Source organism: Lissotriton helveticus, chromosome 3_1 (assembly GCF_964261635.1).
Source record: "Lissotriton helveticus chromosome 3_1, aLisHel1.1, whole genome shotgun sequence".
Classification (NCBI taxonomy): Eukaryota; Metazoa; Chordata; class Amphibia; order Caudata; family Salamandridae; genus Lissotriton; species Lissotriton helveticus.
In genome coordinates this window covers 340,959,772-340,984,604 of record NC_136061.1, presented here as the reverse complement: position 1 = coordinate 340,984,604, position 24,833 = coordinate 340,959,772, and the positions used below count along the sequence as shown (strand labels likewise).

Sequence of the window (24,833 nt, the reverse complement as noted above, 5' to 3'; positions counted from 1 at the left end):
AATCTGACACGGACCCACTGTTCGTGATTGTAATCTCTAAATTCCTGCAGGCAATGTGGTTGAAACGAAGGCACCTCCTAGAAATTGATATTTAAATTTAAGACTGTGTCCCCTAGCACTATTATTCTGGAGTGTTTTTTATCTAATCCCAACTAGGGAGCCTATTATAATTGCGGTTTTCCCGCATCCTCCGGGCCGGCGGAAGCCACCGCCGGCCCTGAGGATGCGGGAAAACCGCCGCGGAGCCTCGAAAGACCCACCGCCATATTAGGATGGCTGGTGGGTCTTGCATTCCGTCCGCAGCCTTTCCGCCACAGACGCCTTACGACCGCGGCGGAAAAGCTTTAACATGGCTGGCGGTGTCTATCAGACACCGCCAGCCATATTAGGATGGTGTAACAGGCATGCTTTTCCGCGGCGGCTTGTCCGCCGTGGAAAAGCATATGGACTTTCACTTCGGGGGCCCGTTGCGGGCCCCCTGGGTGAAGGTGGGGTGGGGGGTGCACATGGGGGGTATCTATGGTACCCGCCTGCATTTGCGTGCACAAAGCAGCCGCTTTGTGCATGCAAATGCGATGCATGCATTTTTAACCTTGCGGCGGGTGCAGCTTGAAGCTGCACCCGCCGCAATGTTAAAGATAGAGGATGTGACCGCCACCCTGGCGGTCCCATCCTAATCTGCTCGGAGTGAACGCCGCAGCCCTTGCGGACGTTCCCTCCTGCTCAGGGGTCACGGACGGACTCAAGGCCGTCCGCGATCCTAATCGGCCCCATAATGTTTAATAATTTTCTTAATGCTTTTTATATTAACTTAATTTTTTTAGACAACTGGGATTTAAACTGTTAACTCTTTTAACCCTGCGAATACTATTGGCAATATTTCTACTGTATTGTAAAACCTTAAAGTCACCACCGGAATTCAATTTATATATGTATTAATTTACACTGTGTCTTTCCTTCTTTTTATTCTGTGTACTTTTAGGACTGTAAAAGTCGAAATAAAGTTATGATGATGAAATATAAGTAGTCTACACGTGAAGTATGTTTTTACTGCCCTGGGTCAGTGCAAAGATTTTAGCACCCTAGTCCAAGTGACCTATGCCACCCCCTTTTCAAGGCAACTGATGCATCTCAAGCATTATCGCATCCCTTGCTAGTGGTTCAATTCCCAACTGTTTAATATTGAGTAGTTACAGCAGTGGCCCTAATAGTACTCAATCAGATTTGCAAATGATTCCAACACAAAAGGCTGCTTTTTGAGATGACTTTTTCCAGTTTATGGACTTCGAATAGTTTAATATTGTCAAACTTGGGGATTTCAACTCCGGTTTCACACACCCACCATGTGGTCTTTGAGATGTAAAAGTTAGTATTAAATATCAGCTGGACAACCCCTTGCTGCTGAGATGCGAGTATATCCTAAAAAAAAAGTAGCCATCTAGCTGTGTAAACGAGCGTGATTACATTGGAAAAACGCTACCCATTGTTTTAAGCACTGGATTACTATAGCCATAATGTGGAAAAGTAAATTTTGCCATGTTCTGTGTCCCTACGTGTCATCCATCATATGTTATGTGTGCATGATTAAATATGCATATGCATTCCCCATGTTCGATTCAAGACACAATTATAGTTGTGTCCACCTCTAATATGCCAGTTTCCAGTCCTCGTGAATACTACGAATATCAGGCCTATGTAAAGTTACGTTGCCACGTTTCTCAGTGTGCACGTTATTCCATTATAAAGTCCCCGTTTCTAGGCCTCAAAAGGGCCTGGACACCAGATTCAGCTCCTGTCTCCTGGAGCCCTCGCTGAGGAGCGATACAGCCCCCACCTGTATCCTCGACCCTTCACTTACTTCCTGCCTCACAGTGCCCGGTTCAGCCTGGCTCTGCCTCTGAGTCTGCCAAAAGTATGTTATAGTTCCAGTTATCAGTTCAGTCCTCCTTCTCTGCATTCCTAAGCTACTGAATCGCATCAATAGTTTCCGTCATTGTCTAGCCTTCACGTCTCCACGTTAGAGAAATACTGTATTAATGGTCATTTAATATTCTTCATCACGTACTACATGTAGAATAATGCATGGTCCAGTCTTAGTGTCTGTTAGCCTTTCCCCTCCTAACTTCTAGTTTATATCAACATGTTCTCTAAACCTCAGATACTAGATACTGTTTAGGTACATGTCGCCCTGACTCTCCAGACTTCAGTCTCTGCTCCTAGCACAGAGTTCATAGCCCCCAGCTTCTCCTAGTGATACGTCATTGCTAGTTTGCGCGCACCATCAGGTTAGAGGTCCCGGCTCCTCAGGTAGCCCCCTCCATGGTTTCCGCCCCATTCATGACATATTCTGTTACGTTTGCATCACATGTCTATGTATACGCCCCGTTACACCTCTTTTTCACCCTTATCTTTCGCGACTGCTACGCGTCACACCTTCTGCTCCACCCACTGCTACGCCTATTTCAATGTAATGCTATGTGTTTGCGCTATGTATATATGCTCATGTACTGTTATTAAAAAGTTATCCGTTCCCCTTGTCCCGATCCTGACACCAGCAGCGCTGCTGGGCCCTGCCATCCTATTCCTATGCAGGTTGTCCTGTTCCTGTCCTTTATGCTGTAATAAACCTGCGAAACTCCTACTACCTCGAATCTTGACTCTTATTTTGAGCTATCTGTTATTCATTTATACATTCAAAAATAGGGTATTATTTATTTATTTACCACATAATGGCGCCCGAACAGGGACTTGCCCTTTCCCCACGCGTCGGTGAAGCCACGCCGACCCCCTGACCCTCTGCAGTCGTGACGGAACTCTTCTGCGCACCGGCAGATATTTCTGCTTCAAGTATCCCTCAGGCCCACGGAGGAGACGGAGGAGGCGGTCCAGCATCCAAACGAGACGGTGGAGGAACGCGGCGAGTCCCGACCAGAGCCCAAGCCAAGAGTCCAAGGTCCGAGGTATCCGGAGGCCCACCCGTAACTGAAGTCCGAAGTTCGTCGTCCGTCGTCGTAGCAGTCCAGTCCAGTCCGAGGCCTTCCGTTCTTGCTGCCCGGTGAGTACCGTTACTGGGGTGGTATCTAGACAGGGTCAATCTAATTGACTCTGGTCCGTGGGTTGGTGGTACACAGACCCACAAACGAAGTGTCCACTTCGGTGGATGCGGGTCCTGACGTGTCTCTTTATGAGACCGGTAAGTTTCGTACTGTTTCAGCAGTGCATCTAGTTCCTGTTCTAGTCAGTTCTGTTTCTCGAAAAATTCATGTATTCTGTGTTCCGTATTCCAGGTAGTATTCTGTTCGAACTGTTATTTTTAAATGTTCTTCATGTATTTTTAATGTCGTGGTATGAATGGGGAATAAGTATCGTGTTTATTGTGTATTGTATTGTGTCTAGATTATAGTTCAGTCATGCCGCTCTTTTCGAAATTACGTCAGTTAAAAACCAGAAAGGGTCTGCTGGAAGCAGCAGTTCCAGTTCCGCCTAGGGACAGTCCAGGTCATTTTATGTATCAGAAGCATGGCATAAGCGCCATATTGTATCTAGATTTATGGGTAGAGTATACCAAACAGTTAGAAGAAAAGTATAGATGGCCCGTATCGGGTACATGGGATGCCGAATGCATCATGCGAGTAGAAGAAGCATTATGGAAAAAGAAAGCCAGACAGTCACAGAAAGATGCCATCGAGTTATGGCGCAAAGAAGCTCATAAAAGAACTGAAAAGGAAATCAGAAAGTCAGAATTAAGTAGAGAATCCTTAGAACGAGCACAAGAAAAAGAACTAATCGAGATAGGTGAACAAGTCAAAGCCGAACAGTCAGACAGACAGAGGCATGCCCTTGATAGGGGTATGTATCCTCTCTTTGCCGAGGGCTTGCCAAAAGCGACCCCAGAGGCATCCAGTAATTTCCCGCCACCGTTAGTTCCGACCAAGCTACGTCACAAACAGACCGCAGCTGATATTTTTATTTCATCCTATTTGGACGACACAGTCCCAGAATATGCAAATCCTGTTCGCGCTCCGCCAGTCCCTGTAAATCAGGCACTTCCCGCTCCTCCAGACACCGGAGTACCTGTTACGGTACCCCCGGTCCAGCCCGCCATACAAGTCCAGCCTACATTTCCATTTCCCACTCTGCCAGGACGAAGAGCCTCAGTAGACGACTCTAGTTTAGGGGCTGCAGGGGGAGGTACTCCTCAAACCCCGCCGCCACACAAGCGTTTAACGACAGCCGAATTACATGCACAAGCGTCACAGCGTACGCCCAGACATCAGACTGTAGCAGAAATAAGAAAATCCCTTGCCGAATGCGGCTATGATCCAGTCCCAGGCGAGGATAATATGGTTTTATATTCATTCCGCGTAAGAAAGGTGACCGAGTATCTAGTCACCTTACCGAATATGAAAGAAGATCTAGACAGAATATATCGTTTCATCCGTACAGGGGATGATCCAGAAAGCATTAGCGAGGCCATGTCTCAAAGGAAAGCCGAGATCCAGCTCATGATATTAAAGTTTCTGATCAATTGTCTAATAAGAGAACAAGATTACCCGTCTAAAGATCCGGCTGAAATGAAAACCCTGACAAGGTGGAGTGATAATATAGCCGAGGGTAAGCACAAGACCGTCGGTGCTATGGAGAGTATGTACAAGAAAATCCGTAGAGAAATAATAAAGATACACGAACAACGTAAAGCAGCACAAGTAAGCGAGAAAGAAAGTAACTCTGATACTGAAGAGGTAGAGGACGAGAATCCCGCCAGAATAGCGTATGTAGGAAAATCTAGATTTCCAGATCGCCATTTACGCCTAGAACACAAGTCTATTTTTCATTCTCCAGCACCAGAACAAGGTTCACTAGAACAAGTGTTTCAAGCTACCGATCACATTCTGAAATCACGAATCGGTTACAGTGAGTTAAGTACCATGCATGAACAAGAACTAGCCCGATCAGCAGTCCGATGGATTACTGATTCTACCACTTTTCCAGACGAAATAGTGGCACAGATGTTTCTGAAAATGCCCCCAGCCGAGCAACGACTGGTGGGTATGTATATGATTCAGCACCTCATTACTTTGTATGAGGGTCAACACTCTGATCCAGGTCCGTTACATGATGTCCTGAACGAGTTACTCCAGTATAGATGGAAAGGTTTAGGTACCGACTTAATTAGTGTCATTCTAGAACAGCGTCATAAATATAGAACGTTTCTGAACCCGCATTTTGTTCATGTCTCACCCCCAGAAAGTAAACCATTTTACATGGAGAGACAGAATCCGTTACGAGAAGTCCACCCAGTCAGAGGAACGGGTGGCGAACTAGAACGAGTGTTTGTTTACACTCCGATTACAAAGATGGAACTCCTCGAGATGAAGAAATTAATTCCCTGTCATGACAAAGATCCAGCAGGGTTCCATAGAGAATTAAAAGACATGCTCCGTATGGGAGAATACACGTATCCAGATATAATTAAAATGTTAAAGGTTCTGCTGCCCGCAGGGGTGTATGAAAAGCTCAAGGAAAAAGAATGGGAGGTGGGAGAGAAAAAGATCGATTGGGCAGTTCTAGAAGCTGAAGATAAGGCACGAGTACCAGGTACCGGTCTTGGAGATAAATGTAAAGAATTACCGGAATTATTAATACAAGTTTTACCCAGATTATTGACAACTAGAAAAGAAGACTGGGATGCAATCTCAGCCTGTAAACAGAAACAAGACGAAGATATTAGTGATTTTTATTCTAGATTTGAAAAATGTTTTAGCATCAACAGTGGCCTCAAGACAAGTAGTGAGTCATACCCTCACCTTTTTGTTACTAAATTAGTCGAGAATTCAAGCCCACAAATTAAAAATCGAGTTTTGAAAGTCGAAAGTACCTGGCAAGCTAATACCCCGTCCCAGATGTTGCAGATGCTCCAATACCACCAGAATAGAATCAGAGAAGAACAAGAACACGAAAGAAAACGTATGAAAGACACGAAAATGAAAGTACTAGTTGCACAATCTGTTCCTCAAGACAGTCAGAAGAGGGGTCCGAATCAAGCCAGTCATCCTGCAGCTCCCGTTAAAGGGAACTGCAATTATTGTAAACAGCCAGGTCATTTTATAAATGAGTGTGCAGTTCTGAAACACAACATAGCTACTGGTAAGACTAAAGAAAGACCACGTCCGCCTAGACAAGAACAAGTTTCACAGATTCCTCAGCCACAGAATGCACAACAGACAGTTCCAGCACCGCAGCCTATTGCTGCAACACAGTATGTTACATCGCAGATGTACCAGTATGCACAGTCTGAGTATCCAGAGTACCAGCAGTATTCATGAAACAGCCTAGAGAGGGAGGTAGGCTTGCCTCTCATCGAGATACCTGTAGATCAAGAAGGTCCCTATGTTCACAGTCAAGTATTAGGGAAAGACAGAAAGTTTTTGATTGATACAGGGGCAAGTAGGACCACAATTAGTCACGCCGAAGTTCCAGGGGCTCCGCTCTCAGGCTCAAGAAATGTTTCCCTTGGATTTTCAGGAAAACCTATCGTAAATGAGATTTCAAAACCAGTTTCTCTAGAAGTAGGTCCATTGTCCCGCACTACTGATCTGTTACTTACTAAGTCATGTCCAGAAAATCTATTAGGCATTAAAACACTGAAAGAGTTAGGTGCAGTTATATGCTGTTCCCCAGAGGGAATACGATTGTTCCTACGTGACTTTAAGGGTCACTATGTATTACGAGATTTTGATTCAAGACTGTCTAATGTTCCGCAGCACTTATGGGCGCAAGGTCCAACTGATGTAGGTTACATGCAAATCACACCCTATCGTGTGACTCTCAAGCCAGGTGTAGTGTTACCACGAATCAGACAGTATAGATTGCCACCTGAGGCTGTAGCAGCCTTATCCAAAATTATTGACGAGCTTATTGCTCAAGGAGTGGTTGTAGAAACTGACTCCAACGTATGTAATTCTCCGATCATTCCAGTCATGAAACGCACTGATCCAAATGCACCCCCAGTATATCGATTAGTGATTGACCTACGAGAGCTTAATAAGTGTATTATTCCGCAGTACCCAGTTGTCCCAGACATCTCTTCCCTATTAACGGCCATTGATTCCGAAGCCACGTTCTTTACTGTAATCGACCTCAAGAACGCATTTTTCAGTGTCCCTATTCACCCAGACAGCCAGTTCCTTTTCGGATTTTGTTTAAATGGAAGGAGCTATATGTTCACACGCGCTCCTCAAGGTTTCACAGAAAGTCCTAGTATTTACAGTCAAGCACTTAAGAGACAACTAGACAACATTCACATGCCAACTGACACTGCCCTGCTCCAGTATGTCGATGATCTCCTGATCACAGCCCGTTCCGAACGTGCTTGCGAGCGAGCATCCCTTACAGTCTTGTATTTCCTAGCCGAGATGGGGCACAAGGTGTCCCCTTCTAAGCTTCAATTCTGTGTCCAGCAAGTGGTCTACTTAGGACACTTACTGTCCAAGAGGGGTAGGCAGTTGACACCAGACCGTATCCAGTTAATAGCGAGTCTTCCTCAGCCCAAGACCCAGAAGGAGGTACGTGCTTTTATCGGCCTTACTTCTTACTGCAGACAATGGATTCCTCAGTATGCATTTCTAGCCAAGCCACTGATACAGTTAACGACACAGGAGGCAGCCGTATCGACTGTCCTCCCTTGGACATCTGAACATACACTTAGTTTCAATGAGTTAAAGAAAGCCCTATGCCAAGCTCCAGTTCTAGCGACACCGAACTACAGTAAGCCTTTTACACTTTTCGTTACTGAACGTGAAGGTACAGCATTATCTGTTCTCACACAAGATCAAGCAGGACAATACAAGCCCTGTGCTTATTTTTCGAGCACATTAGATCCTGTAGCCCAGGCTCTGCCTGCGTGCCTCAAGTCAGTTGCAGCCACAGCCCTAGCTATCAGACAAAGTGATTCCATAGTCTTAGGACACTCCTTGACAGTACAAGTTCCCCATTCCGTGGAAGTTCTTTTAAACCGAACACAAACTCAGCACTTGACGATTGCACGTTTAACAGGTTATGAATTGACATTGTTCCAGCCACACATAGAAATCAGACGCTGCAACATCCTGAACCCTGCTACACTGTTACCATCAGTTACTTCGAATTCTGCCACACATGACTGTGTGGAAGTAGTTAACATTACGACAAAGCCAAGACAAGATCTGACAGATATTCCGTTACCAGACCCCGACCTGACACTTTATGTGGATGGTTCATGTATGAGAACAAGTACAGGAGAACTAGTCGCCGCGTATGCAGTGACTACTGACACTGAAGTTATTGAAACACACCGTATTGATACCCTGTCCGCTCAAGCAGCAGAGCTAGTTGCTCTGACACAAGCCTGCATACACGCCAAGAACTTGAAAGTTAATGTTTACACAGATTCACGTTACGCATTTGGAGTTGTACACGACTTCGGAGTGCTCTGGCAGGAGAGAGGTTTCATGACTTCTCATGGAACCAAGATTCAGCATGGTCTCCTTATTCAAGCTCTGTTAGATGCCATACATTTACCGACATCTATCGCTATCATGAAGTGCAAAGCACATACGAAAGTTACTGACACCATTTCTCAAGGTAACGATCTAGCAGATCGCACAGCCAAGCTCACAGCACAGACTCTAGACATTCCAGTTAACATGACACACACTCCAGATCCGATTACATGTATGACAGTTAAGGACCCTACACAAGATGTCATAGATATCCAGTTACATGCTACTCCCGATGAAATCAAGAAATGGTCCGAACAAGGAGGGGTCCAGACAGATCAAGGATGGTTAACGAAGGGTAGAGCCACATGGTTTCTCCCCGACTCTATGGTTCAAGTCATTATTAATACCGCACATAGTCCAGCACATTTAGGAGAAAAAGCTATGTTAGACAGTATCCAGAACATTTGGTTCAACAAGCATTTACGAGCTGCAGCCAAGCAGAAAGTCCGTACCTGTATGATATGTTGTCAGTTTAATCCAGGTAAAAGTGTCCCGGTGGAACAAGGTGGATTCCAGCCCCCTGACCACCCTTTTGAAGTCCTCCAGATGGATTATATTCAGATGGAGCGATGTCGAGGTTTCAAGTATGTCCTTGTAGTTGTATGCGCTTTGTCCAGGTGGACAGAAGCATATCCAGTCCCAGATTACACAGCCGCGACCACTGCCAAGCAGTTGGTTCGTGAGTTCTTCCCCCGTTATGGACTCCCTAGAGTCGTATATTCAGACAACGGCCAGCCATTCTCATCTGAACTCATGAAGCATGTTTCCCTGTTGTTGGGGTACCAGTGGAAGTTCCATTGTGTACGCCATCCTGAAGCAGCCGGTCTCGTAGAGAGACATAACCAGACCCTGAAAATCCGAATTGCCAAAGTGTGTAAAGAAAAAGGTGTGGACTGGCTAGTAGCTCTGCCAGTCGCTTTATTTTATATGCGCATGGTCGCACATTCCAGATCAGGTCTGTCCCCGTATGAGATTGTTTTCGGCCGCCCCCCTAACATGTGGGGTACTCCTAGACCCCGAAGTATTACCGATGTTTCAAGTAATATGCTGACAGATTACCTAGCTTCCTTGATGTCTGCCCTCAACTCATGTCGTTCACAGGTTGCCGCCGCATTTCCAGACAATACCGAGGTGGCACCGCATGAAATCGTTCCAGGATCCATGGTATTGGTGAGGAATTTCGACAGATCAAGTCCGCTGGAGCCTCGCTGGAAAGAGCCCCGACAGGTCCTCCTCACCACCCGTACAGCCGTGAAGTTGGAAGGTCGCAAAGGCTGGGTGCACCTTTCTCATGTAAAACAATTTAATGGACTGAAACCCGTCTTAAAAAACATTTCCCAGGATTTGAAGGATTGCCAAAGCATTGTTCTCAAGGACTGTCCCGCAAAAGACATTGCTACAAACCCTCCCCTGTTAGAGAAAACTCCGCAACAGGAGTATAAGTTAAAACTCCGGTCTAGTAAAATAAGTCAGTCAGTTTGATTGTCTAAGTCCTCCCCTAGGTGAAACGGTTAGACTGTTTCTGACATGTATAAAATAGACCCCCATAGTGAGAGAGTTAGTCAAAACTCAATTCGATGTATCGTTTTTCTATGTTTCATATTGTTTCTCGGCATTATGATTTCCTGCACCAGTTATGCATTTTTCTTGTATTTCCCAGTTCTTCATGTAAATAAGTCTGCTAATACTACAGTAGAGCACACGTTTAGTGATCTACCTCCTCATGAACTCTCTTACCGCCTCGCTATGCGAAATAACTCATTCATCCGCATGTTACATTACTCACATCAGACCAGCAATGCCACTAATTGTTGGGTGTGTGGTCGACTCCCCCCTTTCCAGACACCGAAGGGAGTTCTGCCACTCTTTCCTTATCCATTTTCACATAATGGTTCGTGTGGAGCATGGTCCACGTTAACATCATCCTCAACAGATATATCTTCTCTTAACAGTACATGTTTTCCAGACAAGCAAGGTCTTCCCCACAGAACAGGGTTAGATCTAGAAAATGAAGTGTATAATTTAGGTAACTATTCTTCGAATTTCATGGTCTTGAATGTTCAGTCTGATACTACTCCCGACTTACCTGCTATTTCAGTACTACCAGTTAAAGGCGAATTATGTGTCCAAAATAATGGTTCCGTACATGTAGGACATAGTGAATGTACTACTATTGTCAAGTATAGTGACAGTGGGAAATCTATCTTCAAAGCTTCACGTCATTCTTATTTTATTTGTGGTCAAACTGCATATGTTCGTCTGCCCCTCGGTTGGGAGGGAACCTGTTACATTGCCTTCCTACTGCCACCTGTTTTCCTAGCCCCACCTGATTATCATAGAAACACACATCTAGTACACGTTAGACATAGAAGGGAGTCCCCAATTGTCGATTATACTGAAACTGCTCTAGAACAGTATACAGATTTCAATAGAGGTTTCTTTTTCTTTATAGGACCTATCCAGAATAGTAAGCTAATCCGTAGGTTAACAAGAACTCTTGAAGCTGTAGTAAATGAGACTGCCTCTGCTCTAGGTAACTTAACCGAAGAGCAATCTGCTATGAGATTTGTCGTTTTACAGAATCGTCTCGTCCTTGACGTCATACTGGCCGATAGGGGCGGGGCCTGTAGAGTCATCGGATCTAGTTGCTGCATTTTCATTCCAAATAACGCGCCGTCTGTTTATTCAGCTATAACCAGACTCCATAAAATTGCCCATCTGTTACACCAAGATCCAGGCACCTGGACATGGTCCGGTTGGTTCTGGAATATAATTTCCGCATGGGGATGGAAAATATTGTCCTTCCTAGGTATTGCAGTAGCGATCATATTCAGCTGCTGTCTCTGTATACAATGTGGCCCTGCGATTTGCGGCATTTGTGCTACCTCTTGTATTCCTAGTCCCAAGCCCCGTTCTAAATCCCGTTCCAAGAAAATTCGAGACGAGCAAATGATACTGTATGAAATGATAGACGGTATCATGAAAATTGATGTTTCCTGATGGAAACGTAGTGACAAGGAGGGAATGTGGAAAAGTAAATTTTGCCATGTTCTGTGTCCCTACGTGTCATCCATCATATGTTATGTGTGCATGATTAAATATGCATATGCATTCCCCATGTTCGATTCAAGACACAATTATAGTTGTGTCCACCTCTAATATGCCAGTTTCCAGTCCTCGTGAATACTACGAATATCAGGCCTATGTAAAGTTACGTTGCCACGTTTCTCAGTGTGCACGTTATTCCATTATAAAGTCCCCGTTTCTAGGCCTCAAAAGGGCCTGGACACCAGATTCAGCTCCTGTCTCCTGGAGCCCTCGCTGAGGAGCGATACAGCCCCCACCTGTATCCTCGACCCTTCACTTACTTCCTGCCTCACAGTGCCCGGTTCAGCCTGGCTCTGCCTCTGAGTCTGCCAAAAGTATGTTATAGTTCCAGTTATCAGTTCAGTCCTCCTTCTCTGCATTCCTAAGCTACTGAATCGCATCAATAGTTTCCGTCATTGTCTAGCCTTCACGTCTCCACGTTAGAGAAATACTGTATTAATGGTCATTTAATATTCTTCATCACGTACTACATGTAGAATAATGCATGGTCCAGTCTTAGTGTCTGTTAGCCTTTCCCCTCCTAACTTCTAGTTTATATCAACATGTTCTCTAAACCTCAGATACTAGATACTGTTTAGGTACATGTCGCCCTGACTCTCCAGACTTCAGTCTCTGCTCCTAGCACAGAGTTCATAGCCCCCAGCTTCTCCTAGTGATACGTCATTGCTAGTTTGCGCGCACCATCAGGTTAGAGGTCCCGGCTCCTCAGGTAGCCCCCTCCATGGTTTCCGCCCCATTCATGACATATTCTGTTACGTTTGCATCACATGTCTATGTATACGCCCCGTTACACCTCTTTTTCACCCTTATCTTTCACGACTGCTACGCGTCACACCTTCTGCTCCACCCACTGCTACGCCTATTTCAATGTAATGCTATGTGTTTGCGCTATGTATATATGCTCATGTACTGTTATTAAAAAGTTATCCGTTCCCCTTGTCCCGATCCTGACACCAGCAGCGCTGCTGGGCCCTGCCATCCTATTCCTATGCAGGTTGTCCTGTTCCTGTCCTTTATGCTGTAATAAACCTGCGAAACTCCTACTACCTCGAATCTTGACTCTTATTTTGAGCTATCTGTTATTCATTTATACATTCAAAAATAGGGTATTATTTATTTATTTACCACAATATGGAGGGAGCGCATTGTAAATGCAAAGTTGTTAATTGTATGCTATATTTTAATGCTTCCTTTCTTCCGACCGAACCTCAAGTTTTTCTGTTCTTACCATTAGAACCACACCATAACACGAAATTTACCAACATTAATTGGATGGTTTTCGTTTCAGTGTTCTCCTTCTTCTCTTTCTCTAAATCGGACGACAAGGAAAGTGAAGAGAAGCAGAAAGACGTGGGTTTAGAAGAGGAAGACAGGATTATATTTCTGTTGAAAAAAGCAAAGGTAAAGCATGAAAGATAATTATGCACTTGGAATACAAAAATTGTGGCTTAATTTCTGTTGGCCCGCCATTAATAAACACAAATTCAAAAACAATATCTAAGAAATAGGTAGCTGTAGTAATCAGTTGGATATACCACTTAAGAAATGCTTAGTTAAGGCAGAATACTCATTCTCTTATTGTACTGTTAGAACACCACAAAATATTCCTGCATTTCAGCCATTTGTCCTCTTTGAGAGCTCCCTTTCTGAGCGCCAAGCAAGCTCTATTGTAACCGGCTTCCTTACCTATAGAATTAGGCCTTTAAAGGAACACATCCAAAGGCGCCGCAATGTGACACCATGCTTGACATTTTCAGCAAAACCTTTTAAAAAGGAATACTACCTTGAAAAGCTGAATGATGTAGGTTTTAAGGAGAAAGATTATCTTGATTTTCAGGACATTTTAAATGGAAGAAACAACTAAATACCTAATTCTAAAAAATGCTTGTCTTTGCAAGGGTTTTGTCCATTGTTAGGTAGAGTAGCCCCATTCTTTGGAATAGTCGAGAGATTTCCCAATGGACTGATGACTGTTAAAACGTATAGGGCTTGAGCAAGGACAGTTGCATGTGAGGCAGGGATCATCTTCTTTAGTCAGTCTTATCTTCGGTTTTATTTTTTACAGCTGAGCATAATGAAGAGTGAACTTGAGGACGCAGAGCGGATTTTACACCAAGCTGCCCGTCTCGCCCATGAGTCTGACAACAAGAAGGCCATTATATATACATACGACCTGGTAATGTAAGCCTTCTGAAGGATCTTCATCCTTTGGCATGGATCTGAGTGTACAATGAAATATCTTGAAGGGGGAAGTGGAGGGTGTAGAGCAAAGAAAAAGTATGTATAGATATTCTAATCTCCAGTCAAGATGCCTTGACTGTAGACATTAATAATAAACATGATTTATACAGTTGTCACAAGCTTGCAACTAAGCAGCGGCAATGACTAACTGACTGGCATCAAAGCATTTAGCTTGCACAGCATTATTCTTACAAAATATTATGTAGGAATATGACGGACCTGCAAGGATTCTGTACTCTGCTTGTAGCAGTGCCATACAACGACAAAGCCCGTTTTGGTTTTCTTATCATGAAAAGATTTTACCAAGCTTCACTAACACACCCGTACATATCCACCACTATTACAAGCTTCACAGAAACACAGAACAGCACAAGCAACAGCATCGTAAGCTTCCCTTACCCTTACATGAACAGAGCTGGTATAGCTTGTGTATCACACCTGCATACTTCCTCATACTCACTATATAGAACAAGCATTGGAAATGCAACAGGTCTCGCCTTTGTTTACGTTAAAGCCATTTGCATTGCTAATGGTACTGTGTTATAGCTATGTATTATTTATTGTATGTATCGGATATGTTGTGATTGTATGTTGTTAGAAGTGTATTTGTTAGATGTGTAATAGGTTAAAGCATAGCGTTAGGAGCACAGGAACGAGAAAGCAGCATGTATTGGGGCGGGCCAGGGCATCATGAAGGGGGCCGGGGAGAAGCGCACAGGCGGGAAGAGAAGCACAATATAGGGAGATAGCTGAAAAACACTGAAAAAGCATCAACATTGTCGTGGTGTCACCAGGGCTTTAAGTGGAAGCTTTTTCAATATTATATACAAGCCATAGTTGCTGCAAGCTAATAGTCCTGACTTGTAGTAGGTATGATGATATATGTTGTATCATATATTTGGATGTAATGAAAGAAACAGCTAAATACAAGTTGGGCAGCAAACTATGCTAAGCACAGATGTTTAGCTTATGTGTTTTTAAGCCACGCCATTCATTACATTGGCCACTCCCCTTTGAGAGACCCCCCAGTTTTTTCATCCCACTTAAAGCCTTGGACCGAAGGTTGGGTTAAGGTAGTGGGTGCCTCTTGCATTCCACATTAAGGTCTGCAGGGCACGTGCTACCAATGACTGACTGTATTGCATGATATCCTAACTAAAACGTGTCTGCGATTCTCAGCACAAATTATTGAGGTCAAAGATCTGATCTCGGCTTTCCCACTTGACCGCACTGTTTTATCCTTGACAAACTATGTCTGAGATTTCGTTGCCAAAATACAGAATGCTTAATTCAAGCTCAGGGATTAAACACTGTAAGGCAAAAGGGCGGTAGAATAACGGTCAAGAGAGTGGTGTTCGAGTATACACTACAAAGAGTACCTTGGGAAGGTTGGGGCTGGTACGACCACCTCCTACCTTTCAGACATAGCTGTACAGGTTGCTGCCCGGAACGGAGCGAGCTTCTCTCCTTGAGGCGGCTTCCTATGAGGTGAAATCTGGTCTGCAGCCAGGCGCGAAAGCCTAAAGGGTCGCCAAGGGAGGTGAAACATATTTATACCGGGTGCGTTGGGGGCACCTAGTGCTGCTCTGAGGCTCAGGGGTGGGTGCATCTGGACAGCTAACACTGGTGCACGGCCCCCAGAACTTTGTTGTAATCGCTAGATCATCATAGTGTGTGAAGAAAGGGCACATCATTTGTGCCTGGGATCTCCTGTGTGACAAACCAGGAGCACCAATAAACAGGTTTATTTGCACCACAGAATGTATACGAAATGCACCATACACAATTCCGATTAGCAAAACACAAAGAAAGAAGCACATAACTTGTGTTTCGTTAATTACAGCGTTAATGAAAACAGTCTCTCAATCGCAAAAGAGTGTGTAAACAAATGTATTTTGGCAATAACTGTACATCTATCTAGTCATTCAACAGAAATGGGAATGGATCACAAAGTCAGAGGCATGGTTTCCACATTCCCCAAATAGAATCCGTACTGTCAAATACAAAAGAAACCCACCTCTTCTTAATCAGCAATAGTGGCGCAGACTCTGCTCATCTACAAGGAATCCAGCATGCACCATCCCAAAAATCCCGATCCCCTCGAGCCGCCTGTAACAAAGGAGGCAGCGGCGGCCACATCCTGCAGCTGTCACCGCCACCCAAGCAGAGCCCTCGGAGGGTTACCAAGTTCCTTCCTCATGCCTTCCAGCCTTACCGATCTTAGCTCGGACGCTCTGGGACACCTGAAGCCCCTCGTCCTCCGCCACCCTGCCGATGCCTCTGGTTCTGCTGTGCAGCTGCTGCTCTCCTCCGGTACTGCTGCGGCTGCTCCCATGCATGCGCGCCGCTCGCACACACACCCTGAGCTCGCAGCACCAGACGGTAGGAGAGCATGGATCGCAATAATAAAACAAGTCGTAACAAGGACAACAAGTCGGCCTGGAGCGCAGAACAGCCTTGGAAGAGACGCGGGAGGGCAGGAGCGTGACGCCGTGAGCGTGCGCGTTGGCGTTCCCTGCAGCTCCTGCCAGTGGCGGCACCTGCAGTCTGCGCCCGTTTCTGGGAAGCGCGTCTTAGAAGCACGTTCACAGACCGGAGTCTGCTCGTGCACCGGTCTGTACCACTTGGGGAGGCAACACAACCACAATAAGGCTCGCTGGCGACAGTGCATGTGTGGCAGTAATGCGTGCTCTATCACACAAAACAAGCATAACTTGGCAGCGACACTTCAAACTTCCCTTGTACACACACAGCTTTTGCAGAAGCACATGCTGTAGCATTGTAAGCGCCCCTGGTTAATGAACATGTTTATGTTCCTGTATTCCAAGGGAGAATTTGAATGAATTGCAGCAGGTTTTGCAAGGCTCACTGTGAGGCCTGGTGAAGATTGGGAGAGTCTCAGTGCAGCCAGAGTTTACTGGGCGGTTGGAGTCATTTACAAGTGGTGTTCTGGGCCACTGCACTATTGGGCCATAACACAGGTTGATTAGCAAGTAATCCTCGTTATCACTTGTTTCTCAACATAGTGTGACAGAGCGGAGTGAGCTAAAAACTCAGTTCTCAGGAAGTACAGTAATGCCACTCAGCCAAGCCACCCATTCAGACAGTGCTTTCCGTTATCAAAAAGAGTGTAATTTATTACATACAACAATGAATACAACACGTAGATACTTGCATATTTTAAAACGAGATAAGATTAATATTGGACCCCGTCATTAAATAGCATATAAAGCCACACAACTTGAGTATAAGGTTTTTGTGTGGCTTGTAACATAATGAAGTGTATTAAAAGAATTAAAGGAATCTTTATATATAAAAAGGCTTTCAGGATCTAAGAAAGAGCCCACGAAGACGATTTGAGCTAAAAAGAGTAGAAAAAAAGATTATGGATTCCTGTTTGACCAACCCTGATCGGAATGCATTGGGGAGTTTACATTTGCCCTAAAATTGAGGTGGAGAAATAGCTGTCTAAGGGGGCGCTTGGTCTTTGCATTGCCCGGTTATGAATGAATTCCAGGATGTGTTCTCCCAAAAGCGACACTGTCATATGAAATCAAACCTGAGTGTTGTGAAATGTGGGACCACCTTAAAGATGCACTCAAAAACATTCATGTAGCAAAGAAAAGCACAGCAAACCAGACCCTTTAGGGCATGGGCCTAGGAGCAGGGGCAGAAAGACTGCTGAGTCCGTTATGGGGCGAAGGGCACCTTTTGATCTTTAATGAGCTTTCTGCCTTCTCCCGCCCCCTCCCTGAGAGGCAGTGAGCGTAGACCCAGAGAGAATAAAAATTGTTGGGCCTGTTCGGGGCTGAGAGCACGGACCGATGAGTAGGCTTCCCCCTGCTGTTCAGTGTCGTCCACCACAGTAGTGATGTTACAACAGCTATGCTTTCTTCAAGAAATACAGGCTGCTCTTCTCTTTAAAAAAGAAATTGTGTTTAGGAATACAAACCCTGGGGTGGTTGTCTGTTGTTCCTTGCAGGCCACCATCCTTGTGTTTGCAGTGAGTCATGGGGGTTGCAAATGGCAATCATGCCTAATTAATATTCACTAGACAGGTTGTTCTGCTGCTCCCCTGTCCCTCCTCGGATGGACATTTTGTGATGAGATCTATTAGTACATAGGGCGCTTTTGCAAAATTCAATATGGTCATGAAAAGTTGATGCATATTTTGTAACCACTTTTTAATACCAGTCTTTTGTTCATCTTGCCCATAGTTCTGTCAATGCTGGATGTATGGCCGGGCCTTTCAGTGGGAAAAAGTACTGTAGTCATGGTACTTCATAGGTGTTTCCCTGATTGGTGGGAGCTCACTCCATTTCAAAGGTTGTCAAATATAACCACACCCTTTGCTAGTGCATAGTACTCCAAGCCAAAGTCAAGCACGCCAATCAAAAACACCAAAAGAGTGCAGCCCGATAGGGAGTCACAGATCATTGCACATGGAGAGAGTAAGAGGGAACAAGTGCAGTGCGCCCATACCGGTCACCTTTTTAGTTCTGTACAGAAATGCTGAGGATTAAATGTATGTGAAGCTTGCATCAATCTGTCCCTCTGTTTCCTTATCCATAACCCAGGCCGTCAGTGTAAGCTTGCTTGCATGAGTCTGACTGCATGACTGTTGTATGTGTGGTCTCTGAGAGCAAGAACCTCTGTGTGTTACCCTGTCTCAATAGCTGACTGCATTTTTGGTGGGTTGTATGCAGGTGTTCCTCTTGGCCTGTGTTCATTAGGATCTAACAGCCAGATTCATCATTCTCCCGTTTTGCGAGCCCCTAATAGCGAATCATAAGGAATCGCTATTAAGGACTTGCAAAACGGGATTCATGTAGGAATTGCAAAAAATATTGCGATTCCTACATGTTCCTTATTTGCGATTAGCAAATTGCTAATCGCAAATAAGGATGCGATTTCAAGGGTGCAGGGGTGTCCAAAGGACATCCTGTAGCACCCCTGAAATGTAATCTACATTGGTGTTGCGCACACACATGTCCAAAGGACATGTGTGTGTGTAACATGCAACTTAGAAAAATGCATTTAAATGCATTTTTCTACGTTTTTGCTATTTACCACGAGGTCTGACCTCTCGGTAAATAGCGGCCCAAAATTGCAATTTCGCAATTTTAAAATGATTCATGAATTGCATTTAAGGAATCTCAAATAGAGATTCCTTAAATGCAATTCTTCGCAAATGTGCGAATTCTTTAATAGCGAATTTTGCATTTGGGATGATGAATCCCAAATGCAAAAATTGCACTCGCAAAAGGCAAGATTCTGAGAATCTTGCCCTTTGCAAGTGCAATTTAGCTTGATGAATCAGGCTGTAAGAATATACATAAATCTTTCGGGTCATTCCACTACTGTAAATGGATTTCATTCTCTTGTGAATATAATTTCCCCGCTATCGGCCTGTAGTTCAAACCTGTCACTATGCGCAGGTCATGCAGACCAAGTTGATAGGGTTACTGTTATTGATATGTGGTCTATAAAATAAATAAGGAACACCTGGTAAAACATGTTGTAAAAAAAGTTTTGTGCACTTGACACTGGACTGCTGGCTTCATGCCTATTACCACTGAACCTGCTTTTCTTCCCGTACTCCTCCTACGTTTTGGCTAGACACCATAAGCGAGAAATTCGCAAGCATTCAAATGCAAGCCTTTCATGCCATTCCCTTTGTACTCATTAATAATTCTTATGAATGTCCAGTCAGCGCTATTATTACTTAAAGATCTAAAAGAAATAACACTTTGGTTAACACATTAGAATTATCTCACTAGAGTGAGCCAGATTCCAGTCTTCACCGATTAGTTTGCACTGCTGTCTAGGAGATTTTCAGCCTGATTCATGAAGCGAAATAGCGCCCGCAATGGCTGCGAAAACGCAATTGCGGGTGCAAAACACGGAATCGGCATTCAAGTACGAAATAGCGAAATCGCAAAAAAATAATAGCGATCGGAATAGCGATTACGCAGTAATAGTCGCAGACTCCGGGAAGTCGAGCATTAGCGATACTGAAATAGCGACCAACCACGGAATCTGCGAATTGAATAGCGAAACGCAATATTGTCTCAATCGGCATTCATGAAAGAAATACATTAGCGAAAAAGCGCTAAATCGCACGTTTGCGCGGCGCAATTTAAGGACAACTCAAAGCAGGTGGTAACCATAAAAGCCATGATGAACCAAAATTTGAAAAACTGTTAGCCAATCACCAACAGGTCCAGGCCTGACCAATCACACATAAGGACATTCAGCAGCAGCATTAGGCGTTCCACAATGCCTGGGATGTACATGGTGGTGAGGCGGCGAAGGCTACAGCGAGCAGCACGGAGGAGACGCATGAGGCAGGCAAGGATTTACCGGCAGCGGGTCACCTTGCTGGGGCAAACCAGAGAACAGATTTATGCTAAATACAGGCTGAATGGGGAAATGATCACCTGGCTGATACAAGAACTCGACCCCATCATGCAGCACCCAACAAGGCGAAACAATTCTGTGCCCACACATGTGCAGGTATTGTGCAGCCTGCACCTCCTGGCCTCCGGCAGTTTCCAGGGCATAGTAGCCGCTGCTGGGGGGATATCCCAGCCCACCATGTCACGCTGCCTCCACACTTTTGTTGACGCCATGCTCAGCCAGCTCCACCGGCACATCACATTTCCCACGAGCCAACAGGATTTGGACCTCACAAAACTACAATTTTATAATGTTGCCCATTTTCCCCATGTCCTCGGCTGCATAGACTGTACCCACGTCGCCATCTGCCCACCAGCTGGCACGGAGTATATGTACCGCAACAGGAAGTCGTACCACTCCCTCAACATACAGATGGTCTGCAATGCCAAGACCATCATCACTGACATTGTGGCCCAGTACCCAGGGAGTACCCATGACTCCTTTATCTTCAGGCACAGCGGACTCCACACACGACTGATCAGGGGAGAGTTTGGGGAAGGACACCTACTTGGTAAGTACACTTTGTCGACAATGTCACATTGCTATGAAGTAACTGCGCTGCACAGGCAATCAACATCTGCTCCTCTCATTCAGGTGACAGTGGCTACGCCCTACGGGAATACCTCCTGACCCCTTACCTCAACCCTGCCACACCTCAGCAACGCCGCTACAATGTTGCGCACATCCGGACAAGGAACTGTATTGAAAGGACATTTGGCCTGCTCAAGAGCAGGTTCCGTATACTGCACAAGACAGGTGGGGCCATGTATTACAGTCCTGCAGCGTGCTGCCGCATTGTGGCTGTCTGTGCAATGCTTCATAACATTGCAACCAAGCGCCGGATACCAGTTGACATCTCAGGCAGTGAATCTGAGGGGGACGACCGGCCACCAGCACATGCGCACCATGCACGCGGGGAGAACCCAGCTGAAGGCCACAGACGTCGCAACCACATCACAGCTAACAATTTCTAGCCCACCCCCTTCCCCCACCCCACATATCACAATTGCATGCAAACTGTAATGATTACACAAGGCGAATGTGTGCAGCAAAATAAATGTATTTGTTAGAATCACAAGAAAAAAGGGTCATGGTAACAACTATTTACAAAATGCAGTATTCCTGCATACTGCATGTGAATGTTCATGGCAGGCTTAGCTTCAGCCTGCGCCTGTGTCCCTGACACAATAATGTCATTGGCGCCTCCGGCGCAAAATTCCCAGGCGCCTGTGAGGCTCTTCCTCATCCTGGGCAGCTGTACCAGGCGTAGCCCTGGTGCTGCGCCTAGGTGGGGGGGCCTGCGTGGCAGAGTGGCTGCTCACACTGGAGGCACCCTCACTCGCATCGTCTCCCCCCACAATGGCCGGAAGCACAGGTGTATGCAGTGCGGTAACGGCGGTGGTCAAGTGCTCCAGCACCCGGGTAATGTCCTCGCAGCACTGGACCAGTTGGTGCTGCTGGGTCAACGAGCGCCGCGACAGCTGGGTGGTGGCATTTGCTGCCACATAATTTGAGCGACTATAGGTGGACAGCCGGCTCAACAGCTGGTGGTGGCGCCTGCTTGCAACACTGCGGTGCTTCACCAGCGCTGCAGTATTGTCCTCCATTGCCGCCGTCATGCGGTCCATGGCCGCCGTCATGCGGTCCATCCGCTCGCCGACTCCCGCCACATTGCGGCCAATCTTATGCAGCTGGAGCGGGATGGCTCCTTGCTGCTGCGACTGGCGCTGGTGTATTCGCAGCATGCGCCGCTCCACGCTCATGCAGGCATGGAGATGCCCATTGCCCCTCCTGCTGTTAGGCCGCTGTGTAGCGGATGTGGCTGGCCCAGATCTTGATGGACGTGCTGCAGATGGTGTAGCAGCTGGTGTTGCAGGTGCGGCAGGCACTGGAGGCACATTGGTGGGGTGCCTGGCTCTGGCAGCCGGTGGGCCTGCAGATGTTGCAGCAGGTAAGGTGGGGGGCCTGGACTTGGCAGCCGGTGGGTCTGCAGATGTTGCAGCTGGTAAGGTGGGGGGCCTGGACTTGGCAGCCGGTGGGCCTGCAGATGTTGCAGCTGGTAAGGTGGGGGGCCTGGACTTGGCAGCCGGTGGGCCTGCAGATGTTGCAGCTGGTAAGGTGGGGGGCCTGGACTTGGCAGCCGGTGGGCCTGCAGATGTTGCAGCAGGTACGGTGGGGGGCCTGGCTGCTGGTGTTGGCGCAGCGGCAGGGCTGGTGGCTGGGTATCGGGTGGGGATTCCTCCTCCTGGGCCTCCTCATCAATCAGCAGCCTCTCGCTGTCACTGCTATCATCCGCACCTGTGAGGGTAAGTGGATACTCATTAGGTGCATGTGACTGTCAGACGTGCAGATGTTACATGCATGCTGGGTGTCATTCCCTGGATGGCTGTGGAATTGCGCACTTTGGAACCTTTCTGGCCGCATTGTGGTACTACTACATTGTGGACATACTACGTCTCCCACAATGCTTCAGGGCATTTCCTGATGCACAACATAGGCATGACTAAGGGCCATTGAGTGAGCCTATTTGGTCAGGGACGGTCATAGGGGACAGGGTCGCAGTCGCATGCCACTTACCTTGGGTGTCTTGGGTGGGGCGGGAGGAGTCCAGAGGGGTCACGCCAACACACGCCTCCCTCTCCAAGGTGTCCTCTACCTGGTCCTCCAGGGGGGTGTTGGGTGGGACAGTCGGTCCACCACCTCCAGTGCCTGATGCCTCACCAAGGCGCTCCGCCACCCTCTCCTTGGAACGCCCTCGGAGGTCGTACCAGCGCTTTTTCAGCTCCTCCAACGACCTGTCCGCAACGCCCACAGAGTTGACGCTGGAGGCAATCCCCACCCAGATCCTCCGCTTCTCCTGCTCTGGGACCCTCCGGGAGTTGGCACCAAACAGCTGGTCGTGGTTGGCCACCACCCCTTCTATAAGGTTCTCCAGCTCCTGCTCGGAGAATTTCAGTTTGCGCTTGCGGCCAGCGCTGTTGCTGGGGCCTGGCTGAGGTTCGTCGGACATGGCGGTCGCTATTTCGGCGGGGTCGGGAGTCGCTAACGGCGGTTTAGCGGCAGCTTTCCGTCGTGAACACTCGACTGATAGCGTCACTGTGGTGTTTGGGGGTGGGATTTGGCTGCTTCCTGGTTGTGATGTCATCACGGTGCTCGGAATGCGTCTTCCCGTTTTCCAGATCCCGCGAGATTGCGACTCGCATTCCCGATCGCACGGGATTGCGAGTCGCTATCCCGTGCGATCGGGATTGCGAGTCGCTATCCCGTGCGATCGGGATTGCGAGTCGCAATCCTGATCGCAGGTAGCCGGAAATAGCGATTTTTCTGCGTTTTTTGTAGGTCGCTAACGGCTTTAGCGCCCGCGTGCGAGTCGCTCTTTTTTCCCCGAAAAGTACATGAATGCCGTTTTGCGTTTCCTCAATAGCGAGTCGCTATTAATCGCTATTAGGGACACGCAAAACGGCCCGTACATGAATCAGGCTGTTAGTTTCGGGAGAACTCCTTTCATAGAAAATTGTGGGCCGGAGTTTTTTTTCATATGCGCTTTCCGCACCATGTTTATTTCCAGGTCTGCAGCCTGGCTGAAGCGGCGATTATGATATGTGGATTGTGTGCCTTGCGCTCTTGGACCATTCCATTCTGTATTTCTATTTTTCTCATGTTTTTACTTTCTTCTTGCATTTGCGCTCGCATTAAGTGGTAGATTACCCTTGCTCTTCTCCCTGTATGGTAGATTCCCCTTGCTCTTCTCCGTGTACCTACCTATCCTTAACTTTGCATTTTTATGCTTTTTTTTTGCGGTTCCATTATCTGCCTGTCGTGCCCCTGGACCTCTATGTCTTCCTCTTTTCTTTCGTTCTATCAAATTTAGTTGTTCTCCTTTTGTACCGTCTCTTCCCCTCATACCTTTTTGTGTCTTTCCTTTCTCTCATACATCTCTCCAGTCCTTTCTACTCTCATTCTTTACCTAACAATAATTGCACTCCAGGTGCACAGCCTGAGGTAAATAATAATATAAATAAAACAAGAGATTCACAAAACTTAGGTGCTCCTTTGGTAGCGTCTTCCGACCTACGACGCTTTTTGTATCCAAACCTTAACCGTGCTTCCAATGAATCATTAGTCGCATCCCAAAAAGGCACACTTTCAGTCTCCTCCCATGTCAAAAGAGGATTCCACTCCTTAGTTCATTGACAATTAAATTCCTTTTATTCTTGAATTTTTCATAAATTTAAATATAAGGTTTTCATGATTTTTCTTGTCACATCAGAAAATTCATTTTCCATAGATTCTCATTGCATCACTCACTCCTATGCATTCCGGCTCTAGGACGCCCTTCTTCAGAGAGTAGCACTGTGAATTCAGAAAAAAAGATATGTACTTTCAATCAAAACAATTAGTGAATTTGAATAATACTCATTGTGTGTTAACTATCTACTGCGCAATGTAACTGTAAAAAACGAGTGCATTGAAAAAAACGGGAGA

General features: G+C 46.2%; 1 protein-coding gene across 3 annotated transcripts in view; it reads left to right on the top strand.

Moving 5' to 3' along the window:
• TTC19 (tetratricopeptide repeat domain 19) overlaps positions 1–24,833 on the top strand; it is a 217,180-nt gene that overhangs the window by 47,756 nt on the left and 144,591 nt on the right. For all 3 annotated transcript variants that reach the window (XM_078679988.1, XM_078679987.1, XM_078679989.1), the window contains exons 2-3: positions 12,937–13,049; positions 13,714–13,824. In XM_078679988.1, the coding sequence (XP_078536114.1) occupies positions 12,937–13,049; positions 13,714–13,824 (224 nt within the window). The remainder of the gene's footprint in view (positions 1–12,936; positions 13,050–13,713; positions 13,825–24,833) is intronic.